The sequence below is a fragment of the Pan troglodytes genome, chromosome 1 (genome assembly GCF_028858775.2).
Source record: "Pan troglodytes isolate AG18354 chromosome 1, NHGRI_mPanTro3-v2.0_pri, whole genome shotgun sequence".
Classification (NCBI taxonomy): domain Eukaryota; kingdom Metazoa; phylum Chordata; class Mammalia; order Primates; family Hominidae; genus Pan; species Pan troglodytes.
In genome coordinates this window covers 75,578,772-75,601,072 of record NC_072398.2, presented here as the reverse complement: position 1 = coordinate 75,601,072, position 22,301 = coordinate 75,578,772, and the positions used below count along the sequence as shown (strand labels likewise).

The 22,301-nt window shown below is 39.8% G+C and overlaps 1 protein-coding gene across 11 annotated transcripts in view; it reads right to left on the bottom strand.

The window, feature by feature from the left end:
* Positions 1–7,163: 7,163 nt before the first annotated feature.
* The window catches only part of SLC9C2 (solute carrier family 9 member C2 (putative)), a 109,128-nt gene continuing 93,990 nt past the window's right edge, over positions 7,164–22,301 (bottom strand). For 7 of the 11 annotated variants that reach the window (XM_054673309.2, XM_063811212.1, XM_054673313.2 and 4 more), the window contains 5 exons: positions 16,380–16,511; positions 13,658–13,843; positions 12,049–12,133; positions 10,063–10,123; positions 7,164–7,802 (listed from right to left, as the gene is read on the bottom strand). In XM_054673309.2, coding sequence (XP_054529284.1) covers positions 7,799–7,802; positions 10,063–10,123; positions 12,049–12,133; positions 13,658–13,843; positions 16,380–16,511 — 468 coding nt within the window. In that variant the 3' untranslated portion in view covers positions 7,164–7,798. The remainder of the gene's footprint in view (positions 7,803–10,062; positions 10,124–12,048; positions 12,134–13,657; positions 13,844–16,379; positions 16,512–22,301) is intronic. The other 4 variants (XM_054673297.2, XM_054673298.2, XM_063811208.1 and 1 more) reach the window with 1 other exon arrangement.

The following is a 22,301-nucleotide window of genomic DNA, read 5'->3' as shown; positions in this document are numbered from 1 at the left end:
GATCTTTGCCTTAAGGACATGCTCCTGCTGCAGATAACTAGCCAAACCCATCCCTTTATTTCGGCCCATCCCTTTGTTTCCCATAAGGAGTACTTTTAGTTAATCTATAATCTATAGAAACAATGCTTATCACTGGCCTGCTGTTAATAAATATGTGGGTAAATCTCTGTTCGAGGCTCTCAGCTCTGAAGGCAGTGAGACCCCTGATTTCCCACTCCACACCTCTATATTTCTGTGTGTGTGTCTTTAATTCCTCTAGCGCTGCTGGGTTAGGGTCTCCCCGACCGAGCTGGTCTCGGCAGGGTAAAATGAGACTGAAACCTACTGGGCTGTGTTCCCCAACAGTTAAGGCCTCCTGAGTCACAGGATAAGATAGGAGGTTAGCACAAAATACAGGTCATAAAGACCTTGCTGATGAAACAGGTTGCAGTAGGCCAGCCAAAACCCACCAAAAGCAAAATGACGACGAGAGTGACCTCTGGTCGTCCTCACTGCTACACTCCCACCAGTGCCATGACAGTTTACAAATGCCATGGCAACATCAGGAAGTTACCCTATATGGTCTAAAAAGGGAATCTGCTTCCTGTTTAGCGTATCATCAAGAACTAACCATAAAATGGGCAACCAGCAGCCCTCGGGGCTGCTCTATGGAGTAACCATTCTTTTATTTCTTTACTTTCTTAATAAACTCGCTTTCACTTTGCACTGTGAACTTGCCTTGAATTCTTTCTTGCACAAGATCCAAGAACCGTCTCTTGGGGTCTGGATCTGCACCCCTTTCCTGTAACATATTTCTGGCGACCACAAAGGGACTATCGTGCAGAAACCCTGACCCAACAGCTACCTTTGCGTAAGTAGTGGGGTCCTGTAACATCTTTCTGATGACAAGGGAAGTGACTGTACTGCAGAAACCCCCAACCCAAAGGCTAACTTTTGGTAAGTGGTGGGGTCCAGTAACATCTTTCTGGATGTAACCACAAAAGGGACAATACCGAGGAGACCCCCCAAAACCCAAGGAAAATAGACTGCAGCACTGATTGGATGACTTGGGGTAAGTGGTGGGGTACCCAGGTAAAGAATGGAATTGAGCTAGAGGCCCACCTTAGGGGAGTTAGAATCTCTCCTAAGACTGAGTGGGTTAAAGGCCTCTCTTAATAAAAGGCAAGGACGTTTGACCAACCTTGGGTTACAGGCCCAACTTAGGAGGGTTAGAGTCCCTTCTAAGATTTAGGGGGTTGGTTAGAGGCCCCTCTCAGTAAAGTCCCTAAGAACAGGTTTGGTACTATGGAATGTTAACTGCTATTCTCGTTGTATTAATTTGCCTTGCACTCTTTGCTGACAGCTGTGGGTGACAGGATTAGGTATGTACAGGATCATGGGACATGGGGAACTTTTCCCTCCCTAAAAGGGGAAACTTGAGAGCTAATGGGACTGCTGGAAGAGACTTGTTTGCTACCGACAAGCAGCCACCCAAACTTTTTCATTGTCGGATGGAATAAGTGGGTTTCTCTGGCCTCCCTAAGCTCTTCACCTTCCCCACCCTGCCACAGGCATACTTTCCTTCTCTACTTTTTTCTTTTTTTTTTTTTGAGATGGAGTTTCACTGTTTCGCTCAGTTTGGAGTGAAGTGGTGTGATCTCGGCTCACTGCAAACTCCACCTCCCAGGTTTAAGTGGTTCTCCTGCCTCAGCCTCCCTAGTAGCTGGGATTACAGGCACCCGCCACCATGCCCAGCTAATTTTTGTATTTTTAGTAGAGACAGGTTTTCACCATGTTAACCAGGCTGGTCTCAAACTCCTGACCTCAGGTGATCCATCCGCCTTGGCCTCCCAAAGTGCTAGGATTACAGGTGTGAGCCACCGCTCCTGGCTCTACTTTTCCTTTCCTATCTTTTCTGTTATTCATGGCAGCCATCTTGCCCAGACACCACATGTTGAAACTCCAAGTCAGAGGTTGGATTAAAGATGACAGGGCACATCTGGGGGCAAATTTAAGCCTTGCCAGTTTGATATTGGGTGCTAAGCAGAGTGGCTAATGTCTATGTTTTATCACATGTATTTTGCTCTGGTCAGAATGAAAAAAATAATTTTCCTTTATGATGCGGCTTGGTCCCCAGGGCAATGGTGCCACAAGCCGGATCACTAGGGCCACTCAAGGAAAGGGAAGCCAGAAGCCTGGCATGCCAGCAAAAGGGTAAGAATTTCTTACCAGTCAGCTTTCTGGCTTCTCTCTCTCTGTGCAAATGGTTAAATGAATAGTAAAAAACAAACAAACAAAAACGGTGTTTATTTCCTCTGTAAAGTTTTGATTAATGTGAAAAAGAATTCTAGGGCTAGTCTTAAGCTGATGTATTTTGTAGTATAAATTTGTTTTTCTGTTTTGAGGGGTACTTCAGGATAAAACATGGGCTTAGAACACCTGTAAGCCTGCTTTTCAAGAAGACCCAGCAGGCTGGTCAGTAGCAAACTTGGCTGCAGGTCCCTAAAACAAACAAACCAAAAAAACTGGATGAAGTCTCCACCTTGTTTTATGTCCTTGGGAGTTTGACCTTTTAACCACCTGGCGGTACATTCTTTTGGTCTCCGCCTTCAGGGAACAGGAATTTTAGGGTTCATGTCATAGTTAGCTCTAAAAATCATATTAAACAGTTAAAAGCCTTTGTGAGCTCGAGATCAACTACTCTAAACTCCTTCTGGGAAAGAAAATGGAGACTTCCCTGTGCTGTAGCTCAGTAACAAAGGTTTTTGCACTTTCACAGTTGCAGTCCAGGTTCAATTCCCCACCTAGGAAATAAGTTGTTTCTGGTTTAATATCTGCATGACTTTGTCTGTTCTATTCTCCTCCATGGACTGTCTTAAATTTTCCTTTCTCTAACCACCCGGGAGGTTACCTTTGGTAAAGTTCAAAAGCCAGAAATATCGGCCGTTTGGCATAAGAAATTCTAAAAGGACTTTATTAAAGAGTGCTATGGTTAGAATCAGTTCAAGCTCTAACAGCCTGGACTCCTTGGGAAAAACAGGAGGCACCAGAGACCTCTTTCCTGGCCCTTTTCTTCCAAGGGCTCCACCCTAAAGCCAGTAATCCAATTAAGAAACTTAAAAATTGGCAAATGAAAAATTTTACAACTACTGTAGTAATCTTCTTCTGTCTTTCTGTGTAGCTATATATGTGTTGTGTGTAATGTTTATATAAAAGAACTCATTAATTGGCTTAAACAAAAATAAACACAAATCAAATATTTTGAAAGCAAAATAAAAACTGTAATGCCTTTTAGTTCATGTAACTTTAATAATTTTGGGGAAATAAAAACAGCTTTAAAATTTTGATAAATACGTTCAGTCTAAATTATGCAGATCAGATATTAAGTTTGCTAAATGCTTTAAGGTCATAAACTGCTTCTTTGACTTTTAAAAATTGTTCAAATTACCTACCTTAAAGCCATTAGATTCTAGATAAGGCTTGGGGACATGTGAAATTAGCCATGTACCCTACCTATACAAAGAAGATTATTTAAAAAGAGATTTTATATAAAAAAGGATCTTGTATGGTAAATTCTTGTCCTAAAGTAAAATGACTGGTTGTTTAAAAGGAAGGATGTTTAGGACAAATCAGAAAGTCCAAGAATGTCTCAGATGGTCTGTGTAAGTTGTGAAAAGATTTGTGAAAGGGAATTTATGCAAGAAATGTCGTACAATTCAAAGGTTGTTAGGCCTCCTAAATGCTTCATAAAATGCCACTATGACTCCTACTGTACAACTTGCCTGCTCTACTGCTAGGTAAGGCATGGGAACATGTGGAGTTAGCCACACCCCTAGCTATGCTGGAGAGTCAGCCCTTATCTGCACTTCTGCCTGGTGTGTCCTGGGCTAGGCTCCACACCTAGTACACAATTCAAATTGCTTACTAACCAGGGCTTCCACCAAAAGTAAAAAGTCACTAAAAGTTAATGTTGTAACATGTAATTCAGACTATTGAAGAAACACTTTTACATGTAAGGTGTGTAAGGAAAGTAAAATATATTTTTGGTAAAAGATTATAAAAAGGCATGAGAATGTAGTTTTTTTTGCCTAAAGGGTTAAAGAATTGTTTTAAGTTGGATAGAATAAAGCTAAAGGTTTAAACAAATGTGGAAGGTTTGTAAAATATATATATATATATAAAAGAGAGTCTGTGTGTGGACATTGGCTAAATTAAGGGAATATTATTCAGTTTTTCTATAAATTAAACATTGGAATAAAAGCACAACAGGTTTTTCTTAGAGCAAAACCATGCTTATGTTCTGCTCTTTAACAAAAACTTGTAAAGGGTTATAAAAGGCTTATGAGAATCTTACTTTATGGTCAAACTGACTAAGATTGGATGGATTTATTTATAAGGTTTTATTAAGAATTGGGTTTGACATAAATAATGCACTAATGCAACAGTGACATTTGGCTTATTTGGTAAGAAAGTCATACAGGAAGTATTCTCAAATATAAAATGGTGTTTGGTTTTCTTTGGGCTGTATTTTCATAAATGTGTTATTGGTATATATTCCAAAATTATGGGAAACTCCTATAATTCTGATATGACTTAGTGTACATTATCAGTAACAATTATAATTGTTACATAAAATCATTGTATGCCACAGAGGTAACAAATTTCCTTGTCAATTGTTTCTTTGATTGTGGCTGCCCTAAAACATTTTGTCAGCCACAGACAATTATTACTTTGTTTTAATCCTCTTTAGAAGGTGGTTTATAATCAATTATAGAACTCTAACAGGTGTTCTTAAATGCAGGTTTTTCTGATAACTTTGGAGATTATAACATCAGAATAGAGAAAACAACTTTTAGAACTCTCATGAAGAGCTGGAATGTTCATGAATATAAAATAGAACAGGTGTTAACTAAATTAACTGAACCAATAGAAAACTGAACTAATCTTTTTAACTTTGCTTAAAATGCTGCTGATCCTTTGTTTTGTTTTTCAGAGTCAAGGAAACTTTTCTTTTGAGTTTTTCTATTTATAGCTGTTAGCAATTGAGTAAAATATACTACTGTGAACAAAATTTGGAGCATATTTGTTTCTCTCTACCTGATTTCTCCAGAATTTGGAAACTAGTTGCGAGTATTCCTAACTTATGGCAATATAGTAATTTGCATAAGTACAATAAGAATCTGTTTTCTTTTGTAAAAGGGCACAATTGCAGAAATTTATAATTTTACCAAGGCTTTCATTGGTATGGTGTGTTTTCCTTTAAGGAATTAAAATGAACTTGTAGAGCCAATAAAAGCTCTTTGGGGAACTGGCCTCATACCTTGCCTACACAGTCCCTGTACAGGGTTTCTGACTTGTGGTAACTAAAGAATGTCACTTTCTATCAAGTCCAGTAGAAGCAGAAGTAAGTTATCTCGGGACTGCAAGAGGAAAGAAACTTACTCAACTCATAGGTATTAGTGGGTACAAACCCATGGCTGGACTCAGTTTTTAAAAAGTCTTATCTGAGATTCCTTATAAAACAGAGTTCTATCAAAGCCAATTTAAAAACCTATGTGAAAAATAATTATTCTTGCTGCACTTTATACAAATAACCAGGCCATGTATAATAAAGTAAATCAGTCTCACCATGATTTGTCTTTAGTAAAAATGGAATACTGGAGAGAGAAATATTATGTTTCAAGAACTATGGTACACTTGTATTAAATTCTAGTCTCATTAGTTGTCTCTGTTTCTGCAATTTAGGCTAACCCTGCTTATTCCTATGAACCAACCAGTAATCTCTGACTGTTGCTCAGAAAAAAACAAGAGGATGGGTAATGTAAAAATCTGGATCAGTATTCTAATTCTGGGCACATTACAACCAACTAACCCCATACCAGCTTAGCTCCAACAGTTGCCCAATTCATGAAAAGCCTTCTAATTTAGTTTATTTAGAATATAACTTTACTTACTTTGTTTTACTCTTGTGGAATATATTGCTGTTATACTCTTTGTGTAGGAAAACAGAACAAGCATACTAAATGTTTCCTTTTTTTTTTTTCTTTTGAGATGGAGGCTCCTTCTGTCACCCAAGCTGGAGTACAGTGGCGTGATCTCGGCCCACTGCAACCTCTGCCTCCCGGGTTCAAGTGATTCTCCTGCCTCAGCCTCCTGAGTAGCTGGAACTACAGGCACACACCACCACGCCTGGCTAGTTTTTGTATTATTAGTAGAGATGGGGTTTCACCATATTGACCAGGCTGGTCTCAAACTCCTAACCTCATGATCCACCAACCTTGGCCTCCCAAAATGTTGGGATTACAGTTGTGAGCCGCCACGCCTGGCCCTAAATGTTTTCTTAAATTAAACACTTATAAATCTTCCAGATATCACCTTTTGTCAAAATTCAATAATTATGAATGGACCTTACTATACTGATGCTTTCTTACTAAGCTCCTCTCTACCCTGAATGCAAGAGACCCTCATAGGCAAGAATATCATCACCCCATTCAACCTGAAAAAGCCACAGAAGATGGATCGTCATCCCTCTGCAACCCTCAGGATTAAGGATTCTTTCATAAAAGGGAGAGGGAAATGTCAGAGACATGTGAACCAGAGCATCTCCATCTTAAATAAGAGCTGGGTAAAATGAGGCCGAAAGTTACTGGGCTGCATTCCCAGACGGATAAAGCAATCTAAGTCATGAAGTCAGCACAAAATACAGGTCATAATGAACTTGCTGATAAAACAGGTTGCAGTAAAGGAGCCAGCCAAAACCAAAATGGTGACAAGACTGACCTCTGGTCGTCCTCACTGCTACACTCCCATCAGTACCATGACAGTTTACAAATGCCATGGCAACGTCAGGAGGTTACCCTATATGGTCTAAAAAGGAGAGGCATTAATAATCCACCCCTCGTTTAGTATATCATCAAGAAATAACCATAAAAATAGGCAACCAGCAGCCCTTGGGGCTGCTCTGTCTATGGAGTAGCCATTCTTTTATTCCTTTACTTTCTTAATAAACTTACTTTCACTTTGCACTGGGACTCACCTTGAATTCTTTCTTGGACGAGATCCAAGAACCCTCTCTTGGGGTCTGGATCTGACCCCTTTCCTATAACACTATTATGGTTTTCTTCTAAAGTATTATGTATTCCTTTCAGTCTTGTTGAGATGAAAAGGAATAATGGGTTCTAATAATAAATAGACAACCATAAAACTCAACTTTATTTGATTTTTAAAAATAAAATGAAAGGTGACATCAAACAGTACTATGCAATATGAGAATATTAATTTCTCCTAAATTTCACTGAAAGCAAAAGTTACTTACTTACTGAAAGTTACTAAGATTGTGGAATATAATTCTGTTTTTCAGTATTTACCAAACTGGGAAGGGGAGAATAGCTATACTCTGGAAAATATTAGGGAGGCACTAATTATAACAATTTCACAAATGAAAATTACAGGTTCTATGCTTTAGAGAGTAACATATCAGTTATACAACACTTTTTATAATGCACTATGTTAAAATTTGCTCTTAGCTGGAAACAGGGTTTCATTTGGTAGGACATATGGTTCAGTGTATTTTATATTATCCTGAAGACTTTTTTAACATCCCAAATATAATGCAACTACTTAAAATTAAGAAGTTTTACAGAAGTCCATCCATTGCTTATAAACTAAATGCAGCAGTAACCTGTTTCAGTAGCTTCTAAGTAAACTCCTTGCAGATAATCCTTTAGTATTTGAGCGAGGAAAGTAGTTTGGTCTTTAACCTGACTCCACACATCATATTTGTATCATTAATACCCTTTTCTAAAATGGTATCCAGTTTTCAACTATAAAAGAAAGTCAAAAGTTAAATATTAGCCTATAAACATTTCAGGAAAAACTTCTTACCTATTAAATGGAACCAGAAAACTTATGTAAGCATTTCTATTTTATTATCTGAAACATTCCTCCTAAAAGATCTTCATATGAAGAGTTTTGAGTGATGCATATAATTAATTACATGTGCATCTCTACGCTGTCATCTTGTGAAGAGATACTACATTAATTCAATGAGAGTAGTCTATCAAAGGTGTGTTTAAGAAGAAGAGAAATGTTACAGAAGTTGAATTCCAATTAACTTTATGACTGATTGCAGGGCTATCGGAAACTTTTTTTGTAAATCGGAATGGGAATCTTTTTAAGTAATGGGGGCTGAGACAAGATAGTAACAAATGAGGAACTCAATTATTTGACTCTTTTTTTTTTTGAGACAGAGTCTCACTCTGTTGCCCAGGCTGGAGTGCAGTGGCGTGGTCTCGGCTCACTGCAACCTCCGCCTCCCAGGTTCATGCCATTCTCCTGCCTCAGCCTCCTGAGTAGCTGGAACTACAGGCGCCCACCACCACGCCCAGCTAATTTTTTGTATTTTTAGTAGAGATGGGGTTTCACCGTGTTAGCCAGGGTGGTCTCAATCTCATGACCTCGTGATCCGCCCACCTTGGCCTCCCAAAGTGCTGGGATTACAGGTGTGAGCCACCACGCCAGACCAATTATTTGACTCTTAATTCCTCTTTGTGAAATAAGGCCCCTTTAAGAGAGAGGAGAGGAAGGCCCTAGGAGGGCTGCCTAAAAAGAACCAAGTTACCTGGTTTAAAGGAACTATTGACCATAAATTTGGTCAATGCAACTTTCCTTTCCCCAACAAATATTCTGCAGACTACCTTGATTATCATAAATAACAGTGGCAGGACCAACATTGCTATTAGAAGAGTCTTAGGGTGGCTGTCTAGTTGAGGATAATGTGGGCCAAGGGACTTCTCTTGCTGTTTATGGCTGGGCGCGGTGGCTCACGCCTGTAATCCCAGCACTTTGGGAGGCCGAGGCAGGCAGATCATAAGGTCAGGAGATCGAGACCATCCTGGCTAACATGGTGAAACCCTGTCACTACTAAAAATACAAAAAAGTAGCCAGGCATGGTGGCATGTGCCTGTAGTCCCAGCTACTCCAGAGGCTGTGGCAGGAGAATCGCTTGAATCCAGGAAGCAAAGGTTGCAGTGAGTCAAGATTGTGCCAATGTACTCCAGCCCATGTGACAGAGTGAGATTCCATCTCAAAAAAAAAAAAAAAAAAAAAAAAAAAAGCTGTTTATTTGGGATGACTTGGCACCTGGCTGGGAAAAGGCTAAAGGTCCTTGAAGCCTGTGCTTAGCACCATCACTGCTACCTGGCCCACTTCTGCATTTGTCTAGCACCCTATTAACCTGTCAGAGCCATCTGCTCCTCCAGTCCACCCAGCAGTCTGCTCTGGCCCAAACAGGAGCCCTAATAGAGACCTCTAGAGTCATGAGCCCTGCAGGCTGCCCCACCACCACCAAAATTGTCTCTATTCTGTCCTGGTCCAATAAGACAGGCCCATATTCCTTTTCAACTCTAGGCGTGACTTCCAGCCTTCTCAAACTTCTCTAAATTTGTCCTGGTTACTGAGGAAAGAAGGAAAAGATGTAGGGGCAAATATCTACGTGACTCTCCACAACAAAATGTCTTGAAGTCTCTTGTTTTATCTTAAAAATTCATGCAAATTTGTCATCCTACTCGATAATATGTTTTTTAATATAAAATGTTTCAAATAACCTACCAGTTAAATGAGTTAACCTTTTTCTTTAAAGGATCCTCAAGTAAAACTGGTACTCTAGGAAGATGCATGTGATCAGCCTGTGACTCCACAAACTGCAAGCATAGCAATCTGTACATCCAGGAATCCACACTCCAAAGGCAGAGCATGGATATTTAGACCCTAGTGTCTACACGTGTGCATGATGTATGTCCCTCCTCACCCCAGATTCCATAGATCCCTACTCTTTGACCTAAATATCAGTGAGGAGGGTAAAAATGGGGTGGGGCAAAATTACATCTTTCAAAAATACTCTGTAATTTTAATTTTTAAGTAATTTAAATGGGGTTTATTCTAATTTGTCCAAATTAATGAGTTGTAGCTAGGAGTGTCTTTTCTCACCACCTACAATTTGCTATTTTGCCTCAATTTATTTTAGCTGTATAGTTCAATATTTGCAATAAGAAAAAATTCTAATCAAAGTGTCAAGTTTATTACCTCATCTTTTGTCTTCCATTTATATTCTTTCCTGGTTGTTCAAAGACCGTGTTGACTGAGGCTAACCAAATCCAAGCATTGAACAGAAAAAGTAAATTAGGAATTTAAGAGTAAAGGCAACCAGAAAATATTTTGAAATATCTATTTGCTTTCTCCCTATAAGTTTCCCTTTTCCCTTCCCCCTCTCAAATGTCCCTGTTTTTCTTCCCTCAGAGGTTCCTAGTAGGCTCCCTAAAGTCCAATACAAGGGCTGACAAACTCATATGAGAATAGGCAGATCACGTAAACAGTTGAAGTGGGCGGGGTAAAGGCGAGAGCGAGCAGTGTGGACTGTGGCAAGCTGCAGAGCATCTGCTCCCTCTATAGAAGCCAACTGATACTCAGCCCTATCTATTGCCACATACAGGAATGAGGGCTGAGTGCTGGCAGACCTTATTTTTTCATGAAAACTTCAAAATCTGCATTTTTAAAATGCAAAACATTTGTTTCTACCTGGCAACTAATTTTAAAATTTTAAAAGAAAACAAGTGACTCTTAAACAAATTAAGAGTCAAAGATCCAGTCCACGTGCCTACCATTTGTGACTTTTGTCTGAAACCCATGAGGAATACAAAGTGATGTGTTTCCCTCTATCTAAAAATGATTACAGAGGAACTCATCAAGAAAAGGGGCCTGTGGGCACAAGAACACTAGGGACCTGTGCCCTGCTCCCTGACAGTGCTTAAGATCTCTGACTCAATAGCCCTTCTTAGGGAGCCCCAAGGGGGCTGACGCTAGACCCTGAGTTCCCAGCCTTGCCATAGACTCCTGTGCCCCAAGAGTGATTTGGAAGCAGCAGAGCGGCAGACCTTCAGAGACTGTGAGCTGGGGAAATGGTCATCTCAGTGCTAGCCAACTTGGAAAGGTGACCCAGGAGCAGAGGGGGCTCCCTAAATCACAGTGCTGCATATGACCCTAGAAGAGGGTGAGCCACAGGAACCTCTGAGGTTCAAATTGCTGCTAAGGGAAAAGCATAATTACTTATTGAATATCTGTCTCTCCTCCCTATGAAGGCAAACACCTTATCTGGCTCACTCGCCAATTGGCACTTGGCACAGTACCCAGCACACAGTGGGGCTGCATTTTATAAAAAGCAAGCAATTGAGAAACAGTGAGATATAAGACTGAGAAAACCTCATTCTTCGCACACAATTTGAAATTGTGTAAATCCTCCCCCCAAAGCAACAATCCATTAAGAATTGCATAATAGCTAAACTGATGGATCACATGAATTGTAAACACTGGGATGGTGCAAGTTAGAGTTACAAACCTAGAGTGTGTCCTCAAGCTGGGGCAGCTGGGAGAATTTTGTCATTGGGCTTGGGAGGGCAGGGATGCTGAGCACAAGATGGAAGATCTTGTGTGTGTTTTTTCTAGAGCAAGCTCTTCCTATCAAGTCTTCTCTGTATAATGCTTAGCACCATGATGCATGCAGTTGGATGCTAATAAACGTAACTATAACTACTCAGTGACTATCAAGGCATACTCAAGGCAAGTCATTTGACTTGTAGCTGTGACCATGGTTTGGAATACTCACTGAGTATGGGTAAGGTTTCCTATTCCCTTCAGTTGCTGGGAGCAAACCAGTTCCCCATACCTGGGCTCCTGTGAAAGAGTCTGTTCCCTCCCCATTCTTGCACTGCCAGCACCATGTGGCTGCAGCCTACCAGGGCAGCAACAGAGTGCATCGCAGAAGCTGCTCTCCCCTGACTAGTGTACGGAGGGAGGGACATGGCAGAGGAAGGAGCCACCTGGATTTTAGGGTCTGGAAGTCTCTCATATGTGACCTCCCAGGGCAATGTGGCAGCCAGGGTGGGCCCAAGGATGGGGACTAATGATAAACCCACATAGTGCCCTCTCAAATCACTTTCTTAGAGTTAAAGGAATTTTACATGTATTGAAGTTCCTTCTCAATAGTTTTCCTACCACTAAAGGTCTACCCCTTACCCATGACATTGGTGTTCCTATTTCTTTGGGTAAGCTCAGATGCTTGGATTATCAGCAGCTTGCTTAAAGCAGAAGTTCCCTGAACCTAGAGGAGAAAAGTCAAAATTAGTCAAAAGAGCATTCTTTGATCTCTAACCTGGCTGCTTCCTAATCTTTCCAAAGAGTATAAAAAATAAGCCAAAGCCTAAAGCTGGGTCTTCAATCTTGGCTCTATATTCTAAATTTCAAATCCTCTTTGATGTTGAGAAGTCTTAGACCAACAAATTGTCCTTGCATATTTAGACACCAGAAAGGAAATTTCTACACCTTACTCATAACTAGGCTGGAAATTCCCAGTTTGGAAAGCAGGGAATCCCCAGCATCCAGTAAGCTACTTTTACTCCTACACTGATGCTCAAGGGCTCAAGGCTCAGCATTCCCAGGATGGCAAGACTGTCTTCCTTTCTTAGACCATTTTCCCCATGTGCCATAAAATCTGCCTCCCAGAATGCCAGCATCAAACAAGTAATCATTATAACTATCATTTTTAGATTACCACATATTATCTCATTTAATCCTCCCAATAACCCGATAAGATGGCTGCTGACCTTATCCCTATCTTACCATGAAGGAAATTGAGGGTCAGAAAGGTTAAGCAACTTACCTAAGCTCAAGTACAAGTAGGCACAGGGATCAAGTTTTAAGCCTAAGTGTGCCTGACTCCAAACCCTGGTCTCTTAAGAAACTAAGCTGCAGTATTACTCCTGTTGCTTCCTTGCTTCTTGCCTCCATCCTTTGTTTGAAAGCTAAACAAGATTTTAATTTTCTATTAAAAACATTTAAATTACCTTCATCATCTGAATTGATGAAAGGTACAAAATAAGAATGTTTTGAAAGAAGAAAATTCATTTTTTAGGTTTACCAACTTTTCCAGGACAAATTTTCATAATGACTTTTCACAGTCTGAACTGGGAGAAAAGGTCTCTCCCATAAGGTAGAAACTTACTGCCAGATTTAAAGAGATGTCAGTCAGCTCTTCCCATGGCCTCTGGGTCCTCCCCATTCCTTTGCCCAGTGGCAGGCAGCTTGGGCCATTAGGGACTTTGCTTCTACCCTTCCCATGCCCTCTTATGTCCTAGGAGGTCACACTTCCTTTGTCTTTACAGAGGTATGGAATGCTGAGGCCCAGGGCCCAGGATCTACTATCAAGTGCCCATAGCCCCTAATGTGTCAACAAAGTGATGTGGCCCCTACTCTACTCCTTTTTTGTCAACCAGTGCAGATACTTCCAGAGCTATGCTAGAACACGGCATCGTTGCCTTGGTGTAAACTAGGGAAAACTTACTGCATCTCATCCTTCCTTTGGCACAGCCCCACGCCAGGGCAAAGGGCGTGGCAAGCAAACAGCAGGCAGATTTCAGCTCCCTGTCCCTTGGGCACACCCTTGTGTAGGGCACCTGTATTACAGTACACAGAAGCCCTCGGTACATTTTTACTGTTTGTAAAAGGCAAGTAAGAACTACAGGGTCATTCCAGGTTAAATTTCTTTTTAAGGTGATCAGTTGAGTTTTAAAGTCACTTTTGGAGCACCGTGAAGAGCAAGAGACTCTTTAGAAATGATATTTCTTACCTGCTCACAGGTTGTAGGTATAATGCAAGGTGCAAAATATGGTTCCTCTGTCTTAGTATCAATTACACTGCCATACACAATGATAACAAATTTCATGGTCATATTATCAATAATCATGTCACTATAGCTTGATAAAGTTTCCACATATGCTTGATTGAACATCACACAGTTCTGAAACCTTAAGTCCTACAATAAAATTGCATTTTAGAAAATAAGTCATACAAACTGACAGATGGTATCAAGAAGAAAACAGATTTACTGATCTATCTGAATTATTTGAGGGTGTCAGAAGGTACACAGCCCCTGGCACCAACAGACAGGATTTATTTAGCATTCAGAATGGCCTCTGACAAATTTCTAAATTCCAAGTGTTTATGCTGTTAATGGGCCCTGGATACTGTTGCCCAGCCCTAAATTGTGAGCTCTCAGCCACAGCAGGGTAGTTGGCTATGACTCAGGAGATTTCTATTTGCACAAGACTCAGAGTCTTAAAAGATTCAGAGTTTCACTTACAAGTAAGCTTATGTTCCACTTGACAGGTGAATAGGAATAACACAAAGCCAAAACAAAGCAAGCTAGAGTCTGAGCTATACTTCAAGGCTCAGAGTCATAGACTTTAGAACTGGGAGGGAGTTATTATGGGTTGAATTGTACACACACACACACACACACACACACACACCACCTCCCACCCAATTCTTATGCTGAAGTCCTAACTCCCAGTATCCTGGAATGTGACCTTATCGAAATGGGTCATTGCAGATGCAATTAGTTAAGATGAAGTCATACTGGAATAGGTTGGGCCTCTAATTTGAACAACTAGTGTCCTTATAAAAAGGGGAAACTTGGACGCAGACTTGCACACAGGGAGAACGCCACGTGAATATAAAGGCAGCCATTTATAAGCCAAGGAGGGAGGCCTGGCCCAGATTCTCCCTCACAGCCCCTCAGTAGGAGCCAATCCTCCCAACACCTTGATTTCTAATTTCTAGCCTCCAGAACTGTGAAACGATGCATTTCTGGTTTTTTAACGCCACCCAGTTTGTGGTACTTTGTTACAGCCGTGCTTGCAAACTAACCCAGGAATTTAGAGATCAGCCCAACAGTAGGCATCTCCTGCACAGGGCCCTGACAGGGCTGTCAGCTCAGTCTTAAACATCTCCACCCCCATGCAGGGCACAGCTACATGAGCCAGTCCTTGAATCTCAGTCACTGACAGGTGAATCATACATTTATTTGCTGAGGGCACCAGCACAACTGGGAACCAAAAACATTTAAAAATTAGCAAATGTAACTAGTATTTCACAACCAGAAAATCTAAAAAAAATCAGCTGTTTTGGTTTGATTTTAAAATGCATATACATTTTGAGTTCTGTGATTTAGAGGGAAAAAAATCTTAATTGGCTAGTTCTTTAATGGAAAAAAAAGAAAGAAACTCAGTATTAAATAGAGATTCTCTATTTAATAATAAATACAATTTTTTTAATGTTTTGTATCTGTACTTTCTCATTTATATAATGAATATGTGTTGCTTGTGAATTTAAAAAAAATGTAAAGGACATTCACCTTATTATTGAGTCAAGTCTGAGTCCATACAGTTTCTATCCATTGGTCCTAATTCTCACCCCTGAAGTTTCATACAAGACTCTAAATTTGTCCCACTTCTCATGAAGATGCAAGGTAAAAGGAAAAGAGAAGAATTCCAATCCCCTTATCCCTCTGCTAAAATTTTTCTGAAAGTTATTATTGCAATAAAGTAAAAGAAACCTGACTGGCTTGTATGACACACTCATTTTTTAACCCAATATTTATTTATACCCAGTCGCTCAGTTCAGTGAATATTACTGAACTTCCAATCTTTCCCAGTTCACTTCCCCAGTTCCTGACTCACTAGCTAGTAAGGGTTCCAATAGTTACTAAATAGGATACAAATGTGAGATTGTAAATTGTGCTTGTCCAGAGAAACCTTGAACCACTACTCTTTGGAGGGGAAGTCCATGAGAGAGGCTCAGTCACCTCCACAAAGATTTTGAAAAGGCAGGAGATTTACAGACTTATATTAACATCGGCAGAGTAGGCAATAATAAATACAGACAGAGCGTTTGTTAACACATTCTGATTAACACTATGCTTGGTTCAGGGGGGATCTACCTATTTTGAATTTGCTAAATCTACCTTCTTTTTTTTTTTAGAAATGATTGCAAGTAGCTTGGGAAAATTAGCTGTGACAAAAGGATTGACAACCTGTAGGAACTCAGGATAAGAGAGCAGTTAAAATTCTAGCAATCTCATTTTAGAAAAGCAGACACAGGGCCAGGCACGGTGGCTCACGCCTATAATCCCAGCACTTTGGGAGGCCGAGGTGAGTAGATCACTTGAGGTCAGGAGTTCAAGACCAGCCTGGCCAACATGGTGAAACCCTGTCTCTACTAATAATAAAAAAATTAGCCAGAGGTGGGGGCAGGCGCCTATAATCCCAGTTACTTGGGAGGCTGAGGCAGGAGAATTGCTTGAACCTGGGAGATAGAGGTTGTAGTGAGCTGAGTGAGACTGCACCATTGCACTCCAGCCTGGGCAACAGAGTGAGCCTCTGTCTCAAAAAAAAAAAAAAAATCAAACACAAATTTCCTTTCTATTTTTGTCTCAAAAATATGAAATGCATTCTGTAAAAAATACAATGCATAAAAATTCAATTTATTAATATTTTAATCACATAACTTACCTCGTCAATAAGACTTGATTCAAAATACTGATAGGCAGTACTGAGAGCAAGCTTTAGCCATATTTTATATTCCAGAGATGGCCAGAAGGCATCAAAGCCTTCATATAAATCCTCCAGGGAGATAAAGCAGGCCTGAAACAAAAAGGAACCAGGCCATAGCAGCTTGATGTGGAACTAAATTACAAGACCATCAAAAAACAAGATGTCTGCAGATTTAACCTTCAGAAAAACTATCAATTCTAGCATAATTATGATACTCTTGTCATTTAGAAGCATTTGTATTGTGAAAATGGTTGTTTGCTAAGTATAAGATGATAAAATGTATGGTGTGATTAAAGCTATAGACTTTAATAAGAGACCAGAAAAATGTATATCAGTCAATAGATATAATGAAGGATATGGCTCATGAGCCCAAAGTCCAGGATTCAGGAACTAAGCCATATGAACTTATCTATTTTTATTGTCATGGTAGATAACATGAGCTCATTCACAGTATTTGTTTCCAGAGGCAAATAGTTTAGCTGAATAAAAAAGATACACTTTCAGATTCAAGTTACACGAACTTCAGTGAATTCAATTCAGCCTTATGACTAAACTCATGCCTTCTCTCCTCTTCCAAAAATGAAATGACATGAAATAGCTAAAACAACATTTCCTTCCACTCCACACACCCCTAAGACTCTGGATCCTGCTCTTTTGCATCATATAGTCTCCAAAGATTGAGAATTCTTTGGCTCATTTCTTTTTTTGTTTAATTATTTCATTTTACTTTAAGTTCCAGGATACAAGTACAGAATGCGTAGGTTTGTTACTTAGGTCTACGTGTGCCATGGTGGTTTGCTGTACCTATCAACATGTCATCTAAGTTTTAAGCCCCCCATGCATTAGCTATTTATTCTAATGCTCTCATTCCTCTCACCCCCTCAATCCCCAAACGGCCCTGGTGTGTGATGTTCCCCTCCCTGTGTCCATGTGTTCTCATTGTTCAACTCCCACTTATGAGTGAGAACATGCAGTGTTTGGTTTTCTGTTCCTGTGTAAGTTTGCTGAGGATGGCGGCTTCCAATTTCATCTATGTCCCTGCAAAGGACATGTTCTCATTCCTTTTTATGGCTGCACAGTATTCCATAGTGTGTATGTACCACATTTTCTTTATCCAGTCTATCATTGATGGGCATTTAAGTTGGTTCCATGTCTTTGCTATTGTGAATAGTGTGGCAATAAACATACATGTGCATGTGTCTTTATAGTAGAATGATTTATATTCCTTTGGGTATTTACCCAGTAATGGGATTGCTGGGTCAAATGGTATTTCTGGTTCTAGGTCCTTGAGGAATCATCACACTGTCTTCCACAATGGTTGAACTAATTTACATACCCACCAACAGTGTGAAAGTGTTCTTAGTTCTCCACAGCCTCACAAGCATCTATTGTTTCCTGGATTTTTTTTCCTTTCTTTTCTTTTTTTTTCTTTTTTTTTTTTTTTTTTTGAGACAGAGTTTCACTCTGTCACTAAGCTGGAGTGCAGTGGTGCATCTCGGCTCACTGCAACCTCCACCTCCTGGGTTCAAGCAATTCTCCTGCCTCAGCCACCCGAGTAGCTGGGACTATAAGTGTGCCACCATGCCCAGGTAGTTTTTGTATTTTTAGTAGGGATGGGGTTTCCCCATGTTGGCCAGGATGGTCTTAATCTCTTGACCTCATGATCCCCCTGCCTCAGCCTCCCAAAGTGCTGGGATTACAGGCATGAGCCACCGTGCCTGGCCCATTTCCTGACTTTTTAATAATTGCCATTCTGACTGGTGTGAGATGGTATTTCATTGCGGTTTTGATTTGCATTTTTCTAATCAGTGATGTTGAGCTTTTTTTCATATGTTTGTTGGCTACGTAAATGTCTTCTTTTGAAAGGTGTCTGTTCATATCCTTTGCCCACTTTTTGATGGAGTTTTTCTTGTAAATTTGTTTAAGTTCCTTGTAGATTCCGGATATTAGACCTTTGTCAGATGGGTAGATTGCAATAACTTTCTCCCATTCTGTAGGCTGCCTGTTCACTCTGATGATAGTTTCTTTTGCTGTGCAGAAGCTCTTTAATTAGATCTCATTTGTCAATTTAGGCTTTTGTTGCAATTGCCTTTGGCATTTTTGTCATGAAGTCTTTGCCCATGCCTATGTCCTGGGTGGTATTGCCTAGGTTTTCTTCTAGGGTTTTTATGATTTTGGGTTTTACATGTAAGTCTTTAATCCATCTTGAGTTAATTTACGTATAAGGTGTAAGGAAGGGGTCCAGTTTCGGTTTTCTGCATATGGCTCACCAGTTTTCCCAACACCATTTACTGAATAGGAGATCCTTTCCCCATTGCTTGTTTTTATCAGGTTTATCGAAGATGAGGTAGTTGTATATGTGTAGGGTTATTTCTGAGGCCTCTGTTCTGTTCCATTGGTCCATATGTCTGTTTTGGTACCAGTACCATGCTATTTTGGTTACTGTAGCCTTGTAGTATAGTTTGAAGTCAGCTAGCGTGATGCCTCCAGCTTTGTTCTTTTTGCTTACAATTGTCTTGGCTATGTGGGCTCTTTTTTGGTTCCATATGAAATTTAAAATAGTTTTTTCTAATTCTGTGAAGAATGTCAATGGTAGTTTGATGGAAATAGCATTGAATCTATAAATAACTTTGGGCAGTATGGTCATTTTCACACTATTGATTCTTCCTATCCATAAGCATGGAATGTTTTTCCATTTGTTTGTGTCCCCTCTTATTTCCTTGAGGAGTGGCTTGTAGTTCTCCTTGAAAAGGTCCTTCACATCCCTTGTTAGCTGTGTTCCTAGGTATTTTATTCTCTTTGTAGCAATTGTGTATTGGAGTTCATTCATGATTTGGCTCTCTGCTTGTCTGTTGTTGGTGCATAGCAATGCTTGTGATTTTTGCACGTTGATTTTGTATCCTGAGACTGCTGAACTTGCTTATCAGCTTAAGGAGTTTGTGGACTGAGACAATGGGGTTTTCTAAATATAGAATCATGTCAGCTGCAAACAGAGACAATTTGATTTCCTCTCTTCCCATTTGAATACCTTTATTTCTTTATCTTTCCTGATTGCCCTAGCCAGAACTTCTAATACTATGTTGAATACAAGTGGTGAGAGAGGGTATCCTTGTCTTGTGCGGGGTTCCAAAGGAAATGCTTCCAGCTTTTGCCATTCAGTATGATATTGGCTGTGGGTTTGTCATAAATAGTTCTTATTATTTTGAGATATGTTCCATCAATACCTACTTTATTGAGAGTTTTTAACATGAAGGGATTTGAATTTTATTGAAGGCCTTTTCTGCATCTGTTGAGATAATCATGTGGTTTTGTCATTGGTTCTGTTTATCTGATGGATTATGTTTATTGATTTGCATATGTTGAACCAGTCTTAGATGCCAGGGATGAAGCCGACTTGATTGTGGTGGATAAGCTTTTTTGATGTGCTGCTGGATTTGGTTTGCCAGCATTTTATTAAGGATTTTCACATTGATGTTCATCAGAGATATTGACCTGAAGTTTTCTTTTTGTTGTTGTTGTTGTTGTTGTGCCTCTGCCAGGTTTTGGTATCAGGATGATGCTGGCCTCATAAAATGAGTTAGGGAGGTGTCCCACCTTTTCAACTCTTTGGAGTAGTTTCAGAAGGAATGGTACCAGCTCCTCTTTGTATCTCTGGTGGAATTCGGCTGTGAATCTATCTGGTCCTGGGCTTTTTTTGGTTGGCAGGCTATTAATTACTGCTTCAATTTCAGAACTAATTTTTGGTCTATTCAGGGATTTTAATTCTTCCTAGTTTAGTCTTGGGAGAGTGTATGTGTCCAAGAATTTACCCTTTTCTTTTAGATTTTCTAGTTTATTTACATAGAGGTGTTTATTCTCTGATCGTAGTTTGTATTTCTGTGGGGTCAGTGGTGATATCCCCTTTATCATTTTTTATTGTATCTGTTTGATTTCTCTCTCTTTTCTTCATTAGTCTAGCTAGCGGTCTATTTTGTTAATTTTTTCAAAAAAATCAGCTCCCGGATTCATTCATTTTTTGAAGGGTTTTTTGTGTCTCTGTCTCCTTCATTTCTGCTCTGATATTAGTTATTTCTTGTTTTCCCCTAGCTTTTGGATTTGTTTGCTTTTGCTTCTCTAGCTCTTTTAATTGTGATGTTAGGGTGTTGATTTGAGATCTTTCTAGCTTTCTGATGTGGGCATTTAGTGCTATAAATTTACCTCTTAACACTGCTTTAGCTGTGTCCCAGAGATTCTGGTATGTTGTCTCTTTGTTCTCATTGGTTTCAAAGAACTTCTTGATTTCTGCCTCAATTTCATTATTTACCCAGGAGTTATTCAGGAGCAGATTGTTCAATTTCCATGTAGTTCAATTTCCATGGTTTTGAGTGAGTTTCTCAACCCTGAGTTCTAATTTGATTGCACTGTGGTCTGAGAGACAGTTTGTTATGATTTCAGTTCTTTTGCATTTGCCAAGGAGTGTTTTACTGCCAATTCTGTGGTTGATTTTAGAATAAGTGCCATGTGGCACTGAGAAGAATGTATATTCTGTTGATTTGGGGTGGAGAGTTCTGTAGATGTCTATTAGTTCCACTTGATCCAGAGCTGAGTTCAGGTCCTGAATATGCTTGTTAATTTTCTGTCTTGTTGATCTAATATTGACAGTGGGGTGTTAAAGTCTCCCACTATTATTGTGTGGGAGTCCAAGTCTCTTTGTAAGTCTCTAAGAATTTGCTTTATGAATCTGGGTGCTCCTGTCTTGGGTGCATATATATTTAGGATAGCTAGCTCTTCTTGTTGAATTGATCCCTTTACCATTATGTAATGCCCTTATTTGTCTTTTTTGATCTTTATTAAAGTCTGTTTTGTCAGAGACTAGTATTTCAACCTCTGCTTTTTGTTTGTTTGTTTTCCATTTGCTTGGTAATTTTTCCTCCACCCCTTTATTTTGAGCCTATGTGAGATGAGCCCCCTAAATGTAGCACACCAGTGAGTCCTGACTCTTTATCCAATTTGCCAGTCTGTGTCTTTTAATTGGGGCATTTAGGCCATTTACATTTAAGGTTAATATTGTTATGTGTGAATTTGAGCCTGTCATCATGATGCTATCTGGTTATTTTGCATACTATGCAAAATAGTTGATGCAGTTTCTTCATAGTGCCATTAGTCTTTATATATTTGGAGTGTTTTTGCAGTGGCTGGTACCAGTTGTTCCTTTCCATATTTAGTGCTTCCTTCAGGAGCTCTTGCAAGGCAGGCCTGGTGGTGACAAAATCCCTCAGCATTTGCTTGTCTGGAAAGAATTTTATTTCTCCTTTTTTTATGAAGCTTAGTTTAGCTGGATATGAAGGTCTGGACTGAAAATTCTTTTCTTTAAGAATGTTGAATATTGGCCCCCACTGTTTTCTGGCTTGAAGGGTTTTGGCGGAGAGGTCCACTGTTAGTCTGATGGGCTTCCTTTTGTAGGTGACCTGGCCTTTCTCTCTGGCTGCCCTTAACATTTTTTCCTTCATTTCAACCTTGGAGAATCTGATGATTATGTGTCTTGGGGTTGATCTTCTCATGGAGTATCTTAGTGGTGTTCTCTGTATTTCCTGAATTTGAATGTTGGTCTGCCTTGCTAGGTCAGGGAAGTTCTCATGGAGTATCTTAGTGGTGTTCTCTGTATTTCCTGAATTTGAATGTTGGTCTGCCTTGCTAGGTCAGGGAAGTTCTCATGGATAACATCCTGATCCTGAAGTGTGTTTTCCAACTTGGTTTCATTCTCCCTGTCTCTTTAGGTACTCCAATCAATCATAGCTTTGTTCTTTTTACATAGTCCCATATTTCTCAGAGGTTTTGTTTGTTCCTTTTCATTCTTTTTTCTCTAATCTTCTCTGCATGCCTTATTTCAGCAAGATGGTC